This window comes from Gallus gallus, chromosome 2 (assembly GCF_016699485.2).
Source record: "Gallus gallus isolate bGalGal1 chromosome 2, bGalGal1.mat.broiler.GRCg7b, whole genome shotgun sequence".
Lineage (NCBI taxonomy): Eukaryota > Metazoa > Chordata > Aves > Galliformes > Phasianidae > Gallus > Gallus gallus.
The window spans coordinates 24,564,537-24,583,822 of record NC_052533.1 but is presented as its reverse complement, the minus strand read 5'-3'; the positions used below and the strand labels follow the sequence as shown (position 1 = coordinate 24,583,822).

The 19,286-nt window shown below is 41.1% G+C and overlaps 1 protein-coding gene across 7 annotated transcripts; it reads left to right on the top strand.

Annotated features, from left to right (window-relative positions):
* Positions 1–2,455: 2,455 nt before the first annotated feature.
* On the top strand, positions 2,456–16,189 carry ASNS (asparagine synthetase (glutamine-hydrolyzing)). Of its 7 annotated transcripts, none has more exons than XM_015281395.4 (13): positions 2,456–2,521; positions 3,556–3,580; positions 3,666–3,933; positions 5,359–5,596; positions 6,254–6,439; positions 6,555–6,656; positions 8,611–8,738; positions 9,507–9,633; positions 11,018–11,124; positions 11,649–11,749; positions 12,786–12,867; positions 13,114–13,269; positions 14,753–15,883. In XM_015281395.4, the coding sequence occupies exons 3-13, from the start codon at positions 3,685–3,687 to the stop codon at positions 14,960–14,962; spliced, it is 1,686 nt and encodes a 561-aa protein (XP_015136881.2). In that variant the 5' UTR covers positions 2,456–2,521; positions 3,556–3,580; positions 3,666–3,684; the 3' UTR covers positions 14,963–15,883. The 7 variants fall into 7 exon arrangements, with proteins under 7 accessions (XP_015136881.2, XP_046778052.1, XP_040537063.1 ...); XM_046922096.1 differs by having other exon boundaries at positions 2,456–2,674; XM_040681129.2 differs by having other exon boundaries at positions 2,456–2,697.
* Positions 16,190–19,286: the final 3,097 nt, after the last annotated feature.

Sequence of the window (19,286 nt, the reverse complement as noted above, 5' to 3'; positions counted from 1 at the left end):
GTCTGCTTGCAAGGAGTCTACAAAGAAGGCTGTTATCTTGGCATACAGAAATGGGAAAGCTGGAATGCTTCTGAAAGTTGCTTCAGGGAAGTAGTCAAGAAGACAATGCTTTGGAGAAACTATTGCCTGTGACAGTGTCTGCAGGACACCAAAAGATGGCTGAGAAGAGCAGAGCTGTCAGGCTGAGGCATAATTACATGTGGTGCTGAGGCATAATTACATGTGGTGCTGTATAGAAACACAATAAAAGCAAAGGCTGGACGTTGAAGAACATTTAATGTAAAAGGACTTCTAAGGGCTATTTGACAATAGCAGAGAAAAGGCTAGAAAAGGACAGAGACATCAGTTATCAGCTGTGCTATTGTAGCTAGTGAGCAGTGAAATTGCCAATGTCCAAAAATATATTATGTCTGGTATTTCTCCCATTCATCCTACATTTAACAACATAAACTTCATTAAAATAGAGGATGAAACAAGCAAGACATCTTCAAATGCAGCAGTTTGCTCCAGTTTTAAAAAAGGGTAGTAAAAGGTAGGATAAATAAGTGGCTGTTACCCAGTGTGCCCCAGGGACACAGACATTAATGAGGAATTGGGCAGCTTTGCTGACTGTGCTTGCCTGGTATTTCTTCCTGCAATTTGGTTCTCACCTCCCTGCTCTGTTTCTTTATGTCAAGATTCTCATTTCCCCAAATACCTTTGGTTTCACTATTATAAAGCACTGCATGAGTTTCTGTTATGAACCAGGACTTACCTATAAATGAAAAAAAAAAACTTAAGGCTAAGCGGGCTCTTCCAGAGATCTTTTCTTCACAGGCAGAAAAGAAGGAAAAGAGGTAATGAAAAGCTATTAACAGAAGACCCTGACAAAAAAAAGCAAACAACGGCAACAAAATCCACACAAACAACAACCCTAAATTAATGCAGTGTTTACCTGTTATTTCCTGTACATTTTCAAAATGTAGTTTGTAACATTTAGATCTCTGAATAAAAAAACAACGAACAGGAGGCAGCATGAGGTGCTCCCCAGCAGAAGCAGTGTTCTCATGCTGTGGGTGGTGACTTGTTGTGCCAAGGCTCACGCTTTCACCGTGCTTGTCCAGGCTTTGCAAAGCTGCTGAGAACTGTACATCTGGCACCTGCACAGCTGCCCAAAGCCACAGCCCTGCCAGGGCCAATCTGTTAGCCCTAGGTCTAAGCGAGGCTGCTCTGAGCAGCAACTTCCTACCTCTATTCATGATCAGCATGGTAGGCACTGCTCATGCATACAATACTACAGCATGCTTACTAAAATCTGAAAAAACAACTTTATAGAGTTCTTTACCATCTGAAGAACTTTATGCACAGTACTGCAGTTTTAAACCAAGTCAGCTAAAGCAAATGATGAACCAGCATTGCGTGTGACTACTATCGGCCTTCTTGAAGTATGTGTGGAGAATAAAGGTTTATATTTAGCACTTCTCTTTCTAGTTTTCTCAGCAGAATTAATTCACTTCATCATTTTCAAAGGGAAAAAGGCAAAACTGCCCATTAACGAAGTTCACACAGGCATCAAAATCCCTTTACCTAGAGCATCTGTAAGTTTCCCAAGGCAAGCTCCTCGGTAAACACTCCTGAAGGTATCAGCCTTGTAAACACTCTTTTCCAAACAAAGTAACACAGCTGTAAGAAGCATCATTATGGTTGGAAAAGACCTCTAAGATCACCTGCTCCAGCCATCAACCCATGCCCCCTGACCATATCCCTCAGTGCCACATCTTAACATTCCTTGAGCACCTCCAGGGATGGGGATGGTCCCACCTCCCTGGGCAGCCCATGCCAGTGCCTCACCACTCTGTTTACAGAGTTTTTTTCCTCATACCCAGCCCGAACCTCCCCTGCCACAACATAAAGCCAACCCCCCAGCTCACCACAACCTCCCTTTCAGGCAGTTGTAGAGAGTGATGAGGTCTACCCCGAGCCTTCTCCAGACTGAACAACCCCAGCTCCCTCAGCTGCTCCCCAAAGATCTGTGCTCCAGATCCCTCACAGCTCCGCTGCCCTTCTCTGCACACACTCCAGGGCCTGCGTATCTTTCTTGTGGTGAGGGGCCCCAAACCGAACACAATAAGGCAACCCCATGGAGGAGTTCTGATGGCTACAGATCACCCTTACAAACCATCCTGTTAACCTAAGGAGTCCCACATCGCCTAGAGGCTCGTGTTTGTCTTTAAATCTTTAAATCCGAGAGACCTGGCGCACTCCAAACTGCGGGCCCTGAGGGGCAGCCCTCGACTTGGGGCTGCAACAAGGAGCCGGTCTAGGCCTGCCCGCATCAGGGCCGGGCGCCGCATGATGAAACTCGCCCGCGTCAGGGCCGGGCGCCGTATGATGAAACCTGCCCGCGGGTTTCAGCAGGCAGCAGGGGAGGAGTTCGGTTACCGCTCGCTGCCTGGCAGCGGGCGTGGCCGCGGCCACTTCCTTCTCTGCTCGACTCAGCTCAGCGTGGACAGCGGCACTCCCTGCAGGCGGCCGGCACGGGGTAGGAGCCCGGGCGGGCGTGGGACCCGGCGGGCTGCGGGGCCGCCCTGCCGCTCCTTCCGGGCCCTCGCACGCCGCCGTTCCTCAGCCAGGCGGGGGCTGCACGGGGCGAGGAAGGGGCGGCCGAAGCCCTCTGCGGGGGGAGGAACTCGAGGTCCTGCTGTGCTGGGAGGCCGGGTGCGATCGCTTGTGGGGGGTTGAGGGGCGGGCTGTCGCGTGTTTCTCGCTGTTTGGCTCTATGGAAAAGCAGAAGACCTTGGGGGGGAGGGGCAGCCTGATGCGCGGCGTGGGGGAGGAGTGTGCGGGTACCGCTTATTTCCCTGCTGCTGCTTTCTCCCGCGTGCTCTGGTCTTGCCGGTGGGTTGGAGGTGATGGGCAAGCTTTCTGAAGGCGCTTGGTGGGGCTGAACGCCCGTCTCTTCCGTGCTGCTGGCAGCAGCGCTCCTGGCAGGGTTCGGCCGTCCTGCGGCTTCCCCGTGCCTTCCGAGTGCGCTGACCCCCGGCCTGCTGAGTTCAGAGCCGGTTCCCTGCATGGCATCAGCCCCCTGCCCGGACATCGGGAATGGGGCCTATGGGACTGGGGAGGGAGGCTCGAATGCCCCCAGGAAGGACTGGGTCTGCACAGTGCTGCTGGCCGAGAGTAGGGAAAAAAAATGATTTCCCAGATAGCATAACTGAGCAAACAGCCAGTCTGTACCTAAATACAAGGAGAAGTGCTGGGATTAGTTCTGTTCCTAACCACAAAGCTGCCCTCCTGCCTTGGTACCTTCAGTGAAAGAATGGAAAGCATCTGTTGGTGTGATGTTACTTCAGCAGGTCATACCTCATACCCCACTTGGTGCTGTATGAGAAACAACCCGAGGATAGGTTTAAACTGAATTTTTTGAGCTGGACGAGGATTGCTTATCATATCTGCATGCTGTGTTTTACCTTGTGTTAATAAGGTCTGCTGCTCTCTTCATCAGTTATCTTTATAGTCCAGCAAATGATAGCTTACTTTTATTATTTATCAACATGTTGTATCCATGTTTTCCAGTTGTCATTTCCTGCATATAGGTCAGGTAGGTGATTGGACCTAATGATCTATAAGGTTTCCTTCAACCTGGGTGATTCTGTGTTCTTATTGAATGTGTTTTCCATTTCTAGGTAACTCAGCAGCTTCACAATGTGCGGTATCTGGGCCTTGTTTGGAAGTGATGAATGCCTTTCTGTCCAGTGTCTGAGTGCCATGAAGATAGCACATAGAGGTCCTGATGCATTTCGTTTTGAGAATGTCAATGGATTCACCAACTGTTGTTTTGGTTTCCACCGCCTCGCGGTTGTTGACCAGCTGTATGGCATGCAGCCGATCCGGGTGAAGAAGTTCCCTTATCTGTGGCTGTGCTACAATGGAGAAATCTACAACTTCAAACAGGTAAGCGTGTGGGTCATAGAATCATAGCATATCCTGAGCTTGAATACCGAGTCAGTGGAACTCCACACATGACTGCCCAAAATCATATCCTGTGCCTGAGAGCATTGTCCATATGGTCTGTGTATTGCTGCTTAACTTTGTGTGCCAGTGCTGGGATGTGTTGCTTGTAAAGGGAAGTGATTCAGATCATCCAAAATTACTCAAAAAAAAAAAAAAAAAAAAAAAAAGTATAAAGCAGCTTACAGTTTTTGACTAATTCTGAATCATGCTGCAACTAAATGCTTAAAATGGATCAGAAATTGAGCTTGGTAGTATCAGAAATATATGAATAATCTTATATCTTACATTTCTAACACAGCAGTTTTAAAGTGAGGCTGCTGTCAATGATGTCATTGGGAATTTGGCTGAATAGAAAGGGGACTAATATTATTTAATCTATTAAGTATCTGGTTATTTGAAAGGTAGGATGTACATACAGCAGGGCAAAGTGTATGTGAAGGGTATTATATCAGCAGACTGTAATATTCATTTTGTTTTGCATTGCATTTTTTTCTGTTGCTGTAAGAAGTAAGAATCGCTCTTAGTTCATGTTACACATAGAAACCTAATGGAAATGTAATTATGTAAAACTTGGTGTTCTGTCAGCAGGAATTTGTTTGGTTGTTCTCCCTACCTTGGTTAAGGGCCTTCTTTCTTTATAAATAGTCCTCTTTTTTTTTTTCTTGTTTTCTTTTTTTTTCTTACCTATGAAAGAATCGTTGGTGAAATGGCCATTTTATTTAGGGCAATGCCTTAGTTATTTTAATATTTAATCAATTTGAGCCAAATCTTTGTCCCATGAATAGCAATTAAAACCAAAGAACATAAGTTAAAATGCAAAAGCACTGACTATGTGGGGTTTCTTCACTTTCTAGTGTTTTACTGAAACTCCCACCATCCCCCATCTTCCCCCTAGGTGTCCAGAAGTTTTTGAAAGGCCTCTAGAAGCAGCACCAGGAGAATGTGAATTATGCTTGATCTTAATGCAGTTGTCTTCTGTTTCTGGTCCTATTTTGAGTGGGATTTTTAGAACCAGTGGCTGTCTCCTTATGCCTTTTCTCTGTGGAAGGTGTGCTTCTTAAAGCCCAGGTTGTGTGTCTGCAGTTTTATTTCTCCTAACAGAAGTGCTTCCCTGAAAATAGGCCATAGTGCACATTGCTTGAGTTTGCAGAATTGTCTGTGTTGGCTCTGGGATGATCCTGGATAATATTTTGAGTACAGAAGTGTAATTTCCTTCTTTGGTGGAAATATTTATGAAACTTTGTGCTCTATTTTACAAGACAAAAACCTTTGTTTTCCTTAGTAAATTTTCTTTATGGTTGTTTTTTCTTCTTCAGTTATTAAGCAGTATTTGCAACTGTTCATTTGTGTTGTTTCTTTCCTTAGTTGCAGGAGCAGTTTGGATTTGAGTATCAAACATTGGTGGATGGTGAGGTTATCCTTCATCTTTACAACAGAGGAGGAATAGAGCAAACAGCATCTATGCTGGATGGTGTATTTGCTTTCATCCTTCTGGACACAGCAAACAGAAAAGTGTTTCTGGCAAGAGACACCTATGGAGTCAGACCACTGTTTAAGGTGCTGACTGATGATGGATTTTTGGGTGTCTGTTCTGAGGCAAAAGGTAAAACAGTTGTGTTGAGCATCTAGTATTAAGTATTGTTATTGGAGGCACACTTTGTTTGGCTCTTCTAAGTGTGAAGAGAAAGTGAACTATTAGTTCAGTAATAAAGATATATAAAAATATGTTTAATAGTATGAAATCTGTGCATCATTTAAAAAAGAAACAAACAAACAAAAAAACCCAGACACTAACCTTTGAAAATGTTTAATCGTCTTTAAAATCCCTAAAATAACTTTAATTTTATAGTTCTTTGTGTTCTAATACAGTATTGAGCCCGAGATATTTGTTACCCCAAAGTTGAATGTAGTCTATAGAGCTAGGCTAGATTTATGCTTCAATAAATGATATTAGAATTTGTTCCTGGCATTCAATGGGAAATAATGTCACAGAAACTTAGAATCTTAGAAGCTAAGAATTTTAAAACCCTACTGAAATTTTCTGTAGCTTTGGATAATTTTTTAATGGATGCTTATTTTATATGATGATTTTTTTTCCCTTTGTGATGACACTTTCACTGTTATTTATTTATTTATTTGTAAGTAACTCTCTCTAGTCCCAACACTTGCATATACAAATCTAAAGTTGAGTGAGGTATACCTTAAATATTCCAGGTTAAACCATCTCTCTTTTTTTTTTTCCCTCTTGTTTTATCTACAGGACTTATAAACTTAAAGCATTCAACATCCTTATTTCCTAAAGTGGAACCATTTCTTCCTGGTCATTATGAAGTGCTGGATTTGAAGCCCTCTGGCAAGGTTGTGTCAGTGGAAGTAGTAAAGTTTCATAGCTATAAAGATGAACCACTCCATGCTGCTTGTGATACAGTGGGAAATCTGCCTTCAGGTAGTACAGCAAAGCATTTCCTATTAATTCTGATTTAAAAGTGGGAATAAAATCATAATCTTTGGTTATGAAACTATGTTTTTCTTTTGGTTTTTGTCTTCTTTCTCCTGGACAGGCTTTGATCTTGAAACAGTGAAGAGCAACATCCGTGTTCTGTTTGAAAATGCTGTTAGAAAGCGTTTGATGGCTCACAGAAGGATCGGTTGTCTTTTGTCAGGTAAATAGCACAAATTGCAATGATTCTGTGTCTTCTCTCACTTCCCTGCTGTCATCAACCAGTTAGAAGAAAGAATACTGTCTGTTCTGCTGTGATGTGCCTGAAGTGATCTGAATCTTCCATTTGCTTTCTTAGTTACAGAGAACTTAATGGTCTGTGATAAACTTTTCTGGTTTACAGATATCTTGAAAGTCATATGCTTGTTAAGTTTACTCTAGGCTGGGATGTTGTCTTGTTGAGGAAATAACCATTTTTAACTTAGAAGGGAAAATGATAGTTCTAGTGAAAAATCACCAAATATACTCTGAAACATAGAAGAGAGGACTGTTTCAGAAAGCAAATGGGACTGAGATTCTTACTTGTCATATTCTTTGCCTTAGCCTACATCACAGACTGCCCTTTGTTTACCAAATTAAAGGGGAACTTCTGGACCGAAATTATTTAGTACACTCTTTTACATGTGAGGTAGTAGCTTGTGGTACAAAGTTGTTTTCTGACTTATCTGATCTTAGTGATAAGGTGGCTCAGTCTTGCAGAGGTTAGGCTTTGTAGCCATGGCACTGACATTCACTGTGTTTTTGTAGCATTTTGTACTTCTGGGTAGAGTTCTGATAACACTATTTATTCATGCACTGAACATCAGCAGTTACGCTCATTTTTCATGTATCCTAGCAAGTGTGCATCTGAATGAGAGGGAACTGATTAGGAGATACTGTTTGAGTATTTCTTTACTGTGACATGATAAAAAGAAGGAGGGAGGTAAATGAAACATGGAGACATGCAGAGCTGGAATATCTCAGCTGCAGTAAATATCTAAAATTTGCTTTTGAAACAGGCTTTTAAATTAGAGGACAGTCGGCTACTCAGATCCACATGTATGCTGCATATCAGTAGTAAAACTCAAGTCCTGTACTGATAACATACCAGAGTATCTCTGTGCTTCACAATTTTGAGTATACCTGGAGAATCACAGATAGAGATGCTCGCTCTTCCAGTCACAAAGGGATTGGAACTCGGCTTCATGGTGGAAACACAGATGTTCATTTCCCTGATTTTCAGTCTCAAGCACTCAGTTTGATTTCTGTGCTCTCCGACTTTCCTCTCACTTTGCATGTAATTCATGTAATTTCCAAAGGGGAATTTTTGTCAGGGAAGGGTTCCCACAGAGGGCAATCAGGGTGGGAATGTTTGCTAATGCACTCAGCTGAAAAACTAGGTACAGAGTGTAGGAAACAAGCAAAAGGCTGTATTGTCTTCTCTGCTATAACTGCAGGTGAGTATGGGGGAACAGATACTGTGCTTTGCTCAGTACTTAAAAGGGAGAGCAACAAGTAGAAGTAGACAAGGAGCAATAGAACTAGCTATTCAGGGTAAAATAGAAGAGCCTTAGGATGTCTCTTGGTATTTTATTGTTTGTTTGTTTTCCAAACTGTTCAAATTCTTCTATAACTCCTCCAGGGGAAAAAATAGGGGGGGGGAAAAAAAGAGAGTGCTGCTAGTGAGCCATGTCACTCTGAAATTGTTTCATAAATTAATTTCACTCAAAATGTTCAGCATGCTTTTGAATGATCAGGGAAACATGGAGTTCTTACACTAAACGTTCTGTTGTAGGTCAAACAAAATGTTTTTGCTTTATTTTGTTTTACCCAAACAGCAAATTAAAAAAAAATTGCTTAGTTTTTTTAGTAAAGTAGCATGTAGAAGATAATGGAGAGCAGTTTTGAAATGAAGAGTAAACTCAACTGTAGCAGAGTTGAGACGGGACATCTCTGGAGGTACGATGTTAAGCAGAGGTAAATGTGCAGTTCTACAGAAGTGCTTTAGATTCACGTTGCTTAAAAATGAAACCTGCACGTGAATTTTGCTATCTAGAGTTAGTGCCCTTAGGGGGAAATAAAAAACAACCATCTAACCAAATAATTTGGCATTTTGTTGTTTGTTTTGTTTTTAAAAGGGGGCTTGGATTCCAGCTTGGTTGCAGCTGTTCTTCTGAAACTGATGAAAGAAATGAACATAAAATATCCACTACAAACCTTTGCAATTGGGATGGAAAACAGTCCTGATTTACTGGCTGCCAGAAAGGTATAGCAAATACTGCTTCCAGGTTGTTCTGAGTTGTTGAGTATTAAAGAGTGCATATTAACTGTGCTAACTTCATGATACGGTATTGATTGTGGTACTGATTAAAACATAAAGATGTAAATCAGTTTGCTGTAAATGATTTAGTACAACATTTGCTATTTAATTAATGGCTATAAAAAGAGGATTTGAGCCATAGTTATTTTCTCTTCACTTTTTTGGAAGACTTTTTTTGGATGGACTGTTACTTTATTGTTACTAAAGGAAACAGTACTTCAGAATGGTCTCAGTTCTACTATTAAGACCTCTCAGTTTTATGGTCAGTCACCATGTTATTGTTCCCTCTGCTAATGGCATTTGTATGTAAGTTAAATACTTCAAGTTCGTTGTCAGCATCTTGAATTAAGAGCCATGTACAAGTGGTTGGGTACCTGACGTACCCTTTGGGTATCCAGCTGTCATAACTTTTGAGCTGCGTTTTCTCTTCTGAGTAAATTCCAGAGTATTTAAATCCTCTGCAGATTCTGTTAGGCTTTGTGCAAGCAGTTGGATGTTCTGCAATCATAATTGAGCACTGTGTAGTTGGGAAGAGTGTTCCCTTTGACAGAGTACCACTGCAAGTGGGAGTGGCTGCTACAGCATTGTCTTTTCTTGTCCCTAAGTCCTGTAGTTCTCACTGTTTATGGCAAAAGGGAGCTGATGCTTCCAGTGGGTGTGTTTAAAAATGTTTTAATTGAAAAGCAATGCATTATTGTAACTTCTTACCAACAGGTGGCAGCACATATAGGCAGTGAACATCATGAAGTAATATTTAATTCTGAAGAGGGAATTCAGGCAGTAGAGGAGGTTATCTTCTCTTTGGAAACCTACGATATAACAACAGTAAGAGCTTCAATTGGTAAGATTTTTAATAGCAATACTCGTTTTGTATTGTTTTAATAACATTTTATGCAAAACTCTGTTTTCATCATTAACTATTGTAGAACTTGGGAACTGAGACTCTCGAGTTCTTGCTCTCAACTCTCATCTATGACATCACATTGAGGCCAAACTGGTTATTAGTTTCAAAGTCACTGACTGTATAAAATATTGTCAAAAACTGTTCCTGAAACTTTGTGATGAAAAAGGAACATGATATAAAAAATAAATATTTGATCTGTGTGTCTAGGTTTTCCATTCTGATTAGTATGAACCTTGGAAGAAGAGGGAAAACGTAGAGGTTGTATGAGGCATAACTTGTATTTGAGGCATAGTGTTTGAGGCATTGAATGTTACCATAGTGAAACAGTTATGGTTACCACATTTCTTGCATAATCTTAATACTAAAGTGAAGTATTTCTTATCACCCGCTAGTAATACGTGCACACTGAAGTCAGGTAGACTTCTCCTAATGTATGCTTGATTCTGAGAAATGACAGAAGTCACCAGCAGGTCCTTAAAAAAAGGTTACTAACATGATAAGAATGAAAAACCCTAATCTACTGTGGCCTTCTGCCTAATGCGAGCTATGGCATTTTACCCAGTTACACTTACATCAGCCTATAGCTCTGTGAACAAGTTAATAAGCCAGATAGGTAAAACAGTTTTGAAAACTCAGGTCCTTGAATGGAATTTTACGTGAAGCTAGGATTTTGCAGTGTGAAATACTGAAATCGTTTGTTAAAGAAATAAGGCCAACTTTTCATCTGCTATACTTATTTTGTGATTATTTCCTGTTTTGAAATATAATGAAATAGGTCCTTTTCAATAGGTCTTTAATACTTCTGTTATAAAAGAATATTGTTGGGAAGGATTTAGTGGGGGAAGGACATAACTCTGATTAATAAATAGTTCTTCAAAAAAAAAAATGGCCTTGTCTGGTTCAATCCACAGTGACAGAGATAAGCAGCAACCTTTGCTGGTATTTTTGTTCTCCAAAGCTAGAAGGTTTTTTCAGGACTCTGCTGAGATTAAACATGCTTCATTTCTAACTGAGTTAGAAGAACTTCTGTGTTTGTTCCCATGGGAATCTTCCAGCATTCCCAGGATGACTAACGCATACATCTTTCATATTTTGAGTGCAAACTATAAGTACACAGTTTAGATGTATCTGCAGCATTTAGTTTGCGTGGCTGGTGATGGCTGGTTTTGAACAACAACGAGGTGTCATGTTAGTGCATTGCAGTTCTCTACTACAGAAGAAATTATCGTAGGCAAGAAACTTCTAAGATACTGAATTAAAACTGTAGCAACTGTGCATAACATACATAGCTGTATTTTAATAACTTTATTCTTCTTTTAAGGTATGTATCTTGTCTCCAAATATATACGCAAGAAAACAGACAGTGTGGTCATTTTTTCAGGAGAAGGATCAGATGAGTTGACTCAAGGATATATATATTTCCATAAAGTAAGTATGTTTCCAGCAGGCCCTTGGACTTGTTCTCCCCTTAAACAGAAAATCTCTACTGAGATTTCAAGGTGTGAAGCTTGAGAGTTGTCACAGCTGTATACTTACTGAGACTTTCTCCTGAGGTGGCATAAAACCCAAGGGACTCAATCACTTGGAAAAATAACTTTTTCAAACTTGCTCAGACTGTTTCTTCTTGTGTGTATTCTTTGCTATTTCTGAGATCGTGTGAATCCTACTTAAGCTCCTGAAAATGAATATAACTAAAATTAGGACTTCTGTATGCTTCAAGTTTACAATGATGTATTTGCAAAGGTGTGCATTGGTCTTACACCTTGTTTTGTACTTGAAGACAGACTGCTTATTTCTGTAAGGAGATATCTGGGACTCTTAGTGTGCAAGTTGGACAAGTTTTAGTCAGCTGTCACAGACTTACTTGGCACACACAAATGTAGGACAGTGAGTAATGGTTCCCTTACTGCAGCTGTATTAGATCTGCATGCTACATACACGTCTGATTACAGGCACCATCTCCTGAAGAGGCTGCAGAAGAGAGCGAGAGGCTTCTGAAGGAGCTCTATTTGTTTGATGTACTTCGTGCAGACAGAACTACTGCAGCACATGGGTAAGGTGTGGTCTATTGGATGCTGAGGACACCTGGTTTAAGAGGTTAACAAGATAATATAAGTTCCTTTGCTATTGAGAAGACTGTAACAGTTACTTGTTGACTTGTTGCTGCTTGAACTACTGAATGCTTTAGAATATTGTGACAAATGATAACTTGATTATTGTCTGGATCTGAACTATTCTGGGAAGAATATCAGTCTGAGGAGCAATAGTAACAAACTGGATGCAGTCCGTACTCTGCTTGAATTCTGTATCTAGTATAGCATCTCCATTTGCCTTTGAAGTTGGGAAGCTTAATGTCTCTTGAGGGAAAACACTGAGAGCGGTTCTTCCTACCAAAGACACAGTTACTGTAATTTTATTTGTTGCCTCCGTTACTCTGATTTTATTTATTGCTTTCAAGTGTCCTTAAAAGCCATGTCATCTATAAGAGAATGTGAGCAGAAAGACTTTGTATATCTGCTACTGACATATCCTACATATGCTACAGGATAAGTAGGCAGCAGCTGAATGGTGTCTATACAGGCTCTCTTTCAGTGTTTTCTGAAAATATGAACAAATGTGGATTTCAGAAATAACAGTTGAAATCTTTGCTTGATTCTGTGACATCTTTACAAATACTGATGCAACTCCCAGTCAGCAGCTTGCAGGTTCTTGGTAGTTCTCTGGAGGCGAACAGGTTTTTCAATGTATATTTGTTTATGTGAAAGAACAGATGTTGCAAATCCTGCAGGATTGTAGTTTGTAAATTCATTGTACCACAAGCTGTCCGGCAGATGGCGTCATAAATCATCTGAAATCTGTAGTTAATCCACTCAGACAATAAACTTAACTCTCCAAATTGATGAATTAAATGGAGTTAGTCATGAATTAGTCATGAGTTAGTCATGAATACAAGTGAAATTTCTTCCAAGTAAAAGCAGAAAATCTTGTGCTGATGTGAAAGACAAGGACAGCTTAACTGTTACGGATTTTATAAGTGGTTTGTGTGTTGGATTAATTCAGTATCTCTTCTGTTTTTCTCCCCCACTTAGTCTTGAGCTAAGAGTCCCGTTTTTGGATCATCGCTTTACTTCTTATTATTTATCTCTACCAGCAGAACTGCGAATCCCAAAGGTGTGTAAAACTAGGGTTGAACCCGAATGCAAACTTACAAATTAACAGCTATGTGTTCTAAGCATGATTGAATTGCTGAATTTCATGTGACCAAATATGATTTTAAATATTTTGCTGGAATACTGGGCTACTGGGTACTCTTTTCTGGCCAGACTTCTTGAAAGGAAATAATTTCTTAGTCAAGTATTTAAGTCTTTGTACTGCAGTTCCTGAGACTCATGGCATTGTTTGTTGTTCTGCAAACAGAATGGAATTGAAAAATACCTTTTAAGACAGTCCTTTGAAGACTCCAACTTGCTTCCCAAAGAAATACTCTGGAGACCCAAAGAAGCTTTCAGTGATGGCATAGCATCAGTAAAGAAATCCTGGTTTTCTATTCTTCAGGACTATATTGATCAACAGGTATAGTACCACAGTATTTGGGGTTTTTCTCTTTCATATTTAGTTATATTGAGATACTACTGCCAAAGAGGAAGCAGATCATATGCTTAGTTGGGAGAATAAATCTGGATGTGATAGTAACTTGAATTTCATGGTGGAGGAGCAAGAAAAGTTTTAAGCAGCAGCCTTCCAGCCACCCAAGTTTGTAGAATTGTAGAATGGCCTGGGTTGGAAGGGACCTTAAAAATTATCTAGTTCCAACCCTGCTGCTGTGGACAGGGTTGCTTCCCACTAGGTCAGGCTGCCCAGGGCCCCATCCAGCCTGGCCTTAAATGCCTTCAGAGGTGGGGCTGGGACAGGAGTTGCTTAAAGACATTTGAAATCATAGGTACAAAGAAATGCTAGAGACTGGCAGAAATGACTGTAAGGAAATGAGCATCATTTAAGTATCTGGATTGCAAATTAGATTCTGTGTTGGCAAACACAATTTCTGGGCTATAAGCAAAGCAGCTGCTTCAGTCGAAGACACTTGCATGAACTTACCCTGCAGCGGAGTAACAGTATAATTACTAAAATGCCCTTTCTTGTTCATTTCATTTGTTTTTTCCTAGCTGTGCCTAGCTAAGCCCTTTTGCTTTTTAATGTCCCTCTTTGCACTGATAACCACTGAAGACTTACAGCATTTTGACTTTGGACAAAGCATAGTCTCTGGTGTGTAGAGGTAGTTAATCACTGAGAAGAAGGATTAACAACTCATTTTATAGCAGAGCTCTGTTACACTGAAATATGTGTAGTTAGGTCTATGGATGGGCATTTGTCTGTCTTACTACCAACTGTGTGTGTCCTTCTTTACTTTATCCACAGCCAAGAAAGTAGTTGGATCACGCAGTAGTGTTGTGCTGCCCCTACTGAGCCTGTAGTGGTGTAGTAGGGGCAATTTTATTTCATGGCTGTGGGGAATTATACAGCATGTTGTCAGAGAAAGCTGCTTTAGAAGTTGTCAACTGGTGTAAGTTTTCTTCCATCCTTTCTTAGCCACTTGAGCAGCTGCAAGTGTCTTCTGCCTCTGTGTCCTGGTTCTGATGCTAAGAGCCTAGTTGCACAAGCAGAGTGAACAGCTCAGTATGAGCAGAAAAGAAAAGGACGCCATTTACATGGAAGAAGACTGCTTCAAGTTGTGCCAGTTGATTCACAATGAAGAGAGGATAAGAAAAAAGGGTTTTTTTTTTGAGCTTAATAACAAAGGGAAATTACATGTAATTTCATGTAATACAGACAGAAACATTAACAACACTGGACATGTGGTTATGTATCCATAAAGATAGAAAAGAGCCTGTGACAAAAATTCACCTGTGAGAAACCTCTACCTGCCTTTAGAATAGGTTTATATGTTTTTTTAAAACTTACAGGCCACTTACGGTGGTGAATTCTTATGACTGACTTTCAGGAAATTGGCTTGCATAAATGAGAAAGCAGCTTAATGTGAATTCTGCTGTTTCTACAGGTTGATGACCTTCTGCTGGAAAAGGCAGCGGAGAAATATCCATTCAATCCTCCTAGAACAAAAGAAAGTTACTACTACCGTCAGATCTTTGAGAAGCACTACCCAGGGCGAAGCAGCTGGCTGCCCCACTATTGGATGCCAAGATGGGTTGAAGCAACTGATCCTTCTGCTCGCACATTGAAACATTACAAGTCAGCTATTCAAGAGTAGCTGTTGATATAATCCCCTTAAATGCAAGTGCTGCAAGCAATTTGCATGCGCTCTCCTTTTAAAAGAAAAAATAAATATGCAAACCTAAAGCTTAAGTGGTCTTTGAGGTGGATTTTGAAAATGCTACTGAAAATAAGAGCTTTCTGTGGTTATTATTGTATCATAAAATTCATCCTGCTGTACCAAAATTTTGAAATTCATGGGAAAATACTTTATAGAAAACTTTGGTTACTTATGCGGTGTCTCAAATATATTGATTTGCCTCACAGTCATCTAGTATATTTTAATGTGAACTCTGCGCTGAGAACTCAAGGCAAAGTGACGCAAACTGTTGCGGGTCCTCTGAGAATAAGGCAAGTTAACCTGAGCTGTTTAGTGATTTGTATGCCTCGATGTGGGGTTTGGATAGTCTATCTGTATTACTCTGTTCTGAATGTCTTTCCAGTAATTCATGAGAACCTTGGTCTAGTTTTGAAAAGAGTACATAGCTATGCAGGGGTGCTTACTGGAGTTGATAATGGTGGTTGTGCTGGGTCATACTTAAATGAAAGTAATGGGAATCTTCTTTGTTACTGTAAAGCCACAAGTTGTCCCTTTTGAATCTTAAATATACCACCTGTGTAAAGTTAGCTGTGACTGTTATCAAAGAGAAGCTGAGTTATGCCTTTGTTTCTAACTCAGGGGCTTCAATTTTTAAATGTATTTATTATTTTTGAAAACAGAGCGTTAACTGGGTGGTTTGTGTCAGTCTGAAGGAAGTTACATGACTAAATATTTCAAGCATTTTTTCACTTACTGTGAGATGGAAAGGTAGGCTGTTGCTGCTCAGCTGCATGTGATCTACTGTGTGGTGAGCCAGCCCTCTTATAACCATAGACTGTAGTCAGACAAAGCACCTTCGAAGACAATGGGATTAAGAACCTTGCTTAAGAAAATGGAAAAAGGAAAAGAAAAAAGATTTCATTAAGCATAAGAATTTTTAATGCTCAAAAAAAAAAAAAGGATTATTTTTTTTTTTTTTTTTTTTTTTTTACCCAGGACAATTTTTTTATTCATTATGTAGGAGAAGGGACTGCTTTTTTAAAGGTAACTTGAAACAATAGTCTGAGTGCTGCAGACAGACTTGGCTACCATCGTGCTAGACAGTAGTCTAGTTTAACATCCGTCTTGACAAGGAAACCAAAGCCATAAGCAATTCTGGTATTAAAAAAAGAATTCATTAAGTGATTGATTGTCTGTTCGTTACTTTTTCCACCCCTCCTAATTCACTGAATCTCTTTGAACTTCTGAATTTGCATCTTTGATCTGGAAATCTCATGCTGGTACTGTGGAGCTCAGGAACTGTCCAGCTTTACTAGTAGTGGCCATATTTTGCCTTGCACGTACTTGTTAGTTATTGACATGTGATGAGTAAGACAATATGTTCCTGCTTACATGTTACCTGTTTACATAAGGGTTATATGCTTGTCTTGGATTTTCTTTGAAGCAGTAAAGTATATTTTGATTTGGGCAAGGAGTTTAGAGTATATTGATTGGCTTCTGCTGTGTAAAGATAAGATCTGTTACTGTGAACTTCCCAAGACTCAGATGGTATGAAAATGCTTGCAGTAAAAAAATAGATGCAGAACGTGCTGTCATCACTCTAATGCACATTCTGCTGCAATGTTGTTCACTTGTGAGATAAGGAAGAGCAACAAGTAGATGCTAGGCTGTAGGAGGGATAAGTAGTCTTGTGGAAGAGACAGATATTTAAGAAAATCTACCACAATTCTTTTTAATTCATAGTGCATTGGGCATTTACTTAGTGAGGCAAGATCCTAGACTGATGAGCCTCATTATAGCTATTTCTGGAGTTCTGAGGAGGAAGGCCTGTTTGCTTCCCTTATTAAGGGCATATATACTAGGAGTCTCAGGAGTGAAAACCTATTCATTCATTCCCCATATATAGGCATGAATTCTACAGCCTTTATGACTTTTGTGAAGCTGTGTAGTTTTTTGGGGTTATTTTTCAGATTTAAGACTACAGCCACATGTGGTTGGCCAACTGGCTGCAGGTGGACTTGTAGCTTGTCACAGGAGAGTGGGATGGAGATCCAGTGTGCAATACTCTTCTTAATGGTTTTAATAGAGTCATAGAATGGCCTGGGTTGAAAAGGACCGCAATGATCATCCAGTTCCAACCCCCTGCTATGTGCAGGATTGCCAACCACCAGACCAGGCTGCCCAGAGCCACATCCAGCCTGGCCTTGAATGCCTCCAGGGATGGGGCATCCACAGCCTCCTTGGGCAACCTGTTCCAGTGTGTCACCATCCTCTAAGTGAAAAACTTCCTCCTAATATCCAACCTAAACCTCCCATGTCTCAGTTTAAAACCATTCCTCTTTATCCTATCGCTATCAACCCATGTAAACAGCCGTTCCCCTTCCTGTTAATGTGCTCCTTTCACGTACTGGAAGGTCACAATGAGGTCTCTCCGGAGCCTTCTCTTCTTCAAAGAGTTTTATTTTTTGTCCTTCTGCACTCACCTCCTTTTCTTTCTACATTTCATTTGGGGAAAAAATTAATCAGGACTGTGTTCACACATATCAGTTATTACAGCCGATTATACATCAGCAGCAAGGGACTACTTTTCTCCCTGTGAAGAAGGCTGTGTCTGGGCAGGGCTGAGCGCTGCTGTGCTGCAGGGCAGGCAGAATTCCTTCTCGGGGCTGCAGGGGGCAGCCGCAGGCAGCCCGGCGCTGCTCGCAGCCCGCTCGTGAGCCTGAAAGCCTCTCTCATCTCGTTCCGCTTTGTGTCCGGAGCTCAGTTTTTCACATGCGCTTCTTGGTGAGGTTTTTTGTTTGTTTGTTTGTTTGTTTGTTTTTATTAAGCATTAGGTTAGAATAGGAGCAAAGATAATGGAAAGGAAAGGTTTAATTAATGTTGCTCACGGGATGCCGTGCAGAGCTTATTACGCTGGTGCTGCAGGTGAGAAGGCTGCTCAGAGCTGAACACATTGAGTGCATTCATTTTTACATTTGAAAGTAATTTAAAACCAGTTATGATATTACAAAGCAGAAACGTGAGTTAAAACAGGTATATAATGGTAGTTCTAAGGAATGTGGAAGGTAGTGCTGGGCCGGGGAATGGGAAACATTGATTTTACTCTGAGGTCCACTCCTCCACCCCATTCTTGTGATGGTTAATATAAGGAGCATAGGTGTTCGTGCAGCGCGTGACCCTCTGTGTGCCCATGAGTCCTGATAAGAAGCTGGTTGCAAAAACAGCCTCCATTTCTGCTACTGCCACGGCTATCAGTAGCCGTCTATATTAATACACGGTGTTATTTAACATCTCCCACCACTGCTTTTGAAGACTGCTCTTAACACCTGGGGCAAAACATATTTTAATACAAATCTCTTTTGATTAAAACCATTATTATTTTAGCACAAAAAGGAAAGGGGTAGTGATACAAATTGCTGGCTGACTGACAACTCGCTAATAATAGCTTAAAAATGCAAATAGAACTATTATCCCAATTGACGCTAATTGGAACTCTTTTGGCAGCCTCTGAGGGCAGGGCAGGAAGATGATGTGATTGTTTCCTCCAGCTTAAATCAGGTTGGTGAGGAAGCATAGAGGAGCTGCGCGGTGGGTGAACAGATTGCTGTTACCTGGGCAGATAACGGACTGCCCTCTGCAGATATTCAGATTCCTTGCAATGTATTTCAGGAATGTGCTTTGAGGCTGTGAGTTCTGCCTGTCCTCAGTTTCGAGTTTAGCGGTGCTGGTCCCCCACAGCTCCAGCTCTGCCACGGCTGAGTTGGTGCTGCCTGCAGGAATCCCATCTTCAAGCACTCCGCCCTTCCTTGTACTCCTCACTCTGACATAAACCTCCCCGATGAGCTGCAAGAAGCAATTCAGCCCCTCTCTTTAGCAGAGCCATTTCATTTCTCTGCCTTCTGAAGATGCTCTGGAGGTTAAGTTCAGGAATGATCAGCTGAGATCCAGGTTTTCTTCACTTCTGGCTGTATGTGCTCCCGTTGATACAATAATCTTGGTTTGGAGTTTTCAGCAGGAAGGTGGAATTTTTGTTATTATTTTTTCTCCTCTGCAGGAGAAAAGCATGGGGATCTAGAGCTTAAAAATATTTTTTGAGGGCAGTGAAGCAGGCTTCCCGTCTCTTTTGAGTGTAACTGTGCAGCTGGCCATGAGATTGAGGCCATGCTTTGATGCTGTATGCCAGGAGATGCTGCTGGACAGCTGTGTCCCTACTGAACGTTTGCTGCCCACTGGGGTCTGGGCATCACAAAGGTCATGTGGCTGAGAGCGTTGTGCCACAGTG

What these genes read in the sequence shown, in the direction of transcription:
- ASNS (NM_001030977.2), top strand. Translation starts at nt 3,685, where the DNA reads ATGTGCGGTATCTGGGCCTTGTTTGGAAGTGATGAATGCCTTTCTGTC. An exon ending in TGTCTGTTCTGAGGCAAAAG is followed by an intron (nt 5,597 to 6,253) that starts GTAAAACAGTTG and finishes TTTTATCTACAG; the next exon opens with GACTTATAAACTTAAAGCAT. An exon ending in CAGAACTGCGAATCCCAAAG is followed by an intron (nt 12,868 to 13,113) that starts GTGTGTAAAACT and finishes TTCTGCAAACAG; the next exon opens with AATGGAATTGAAAAATACCT.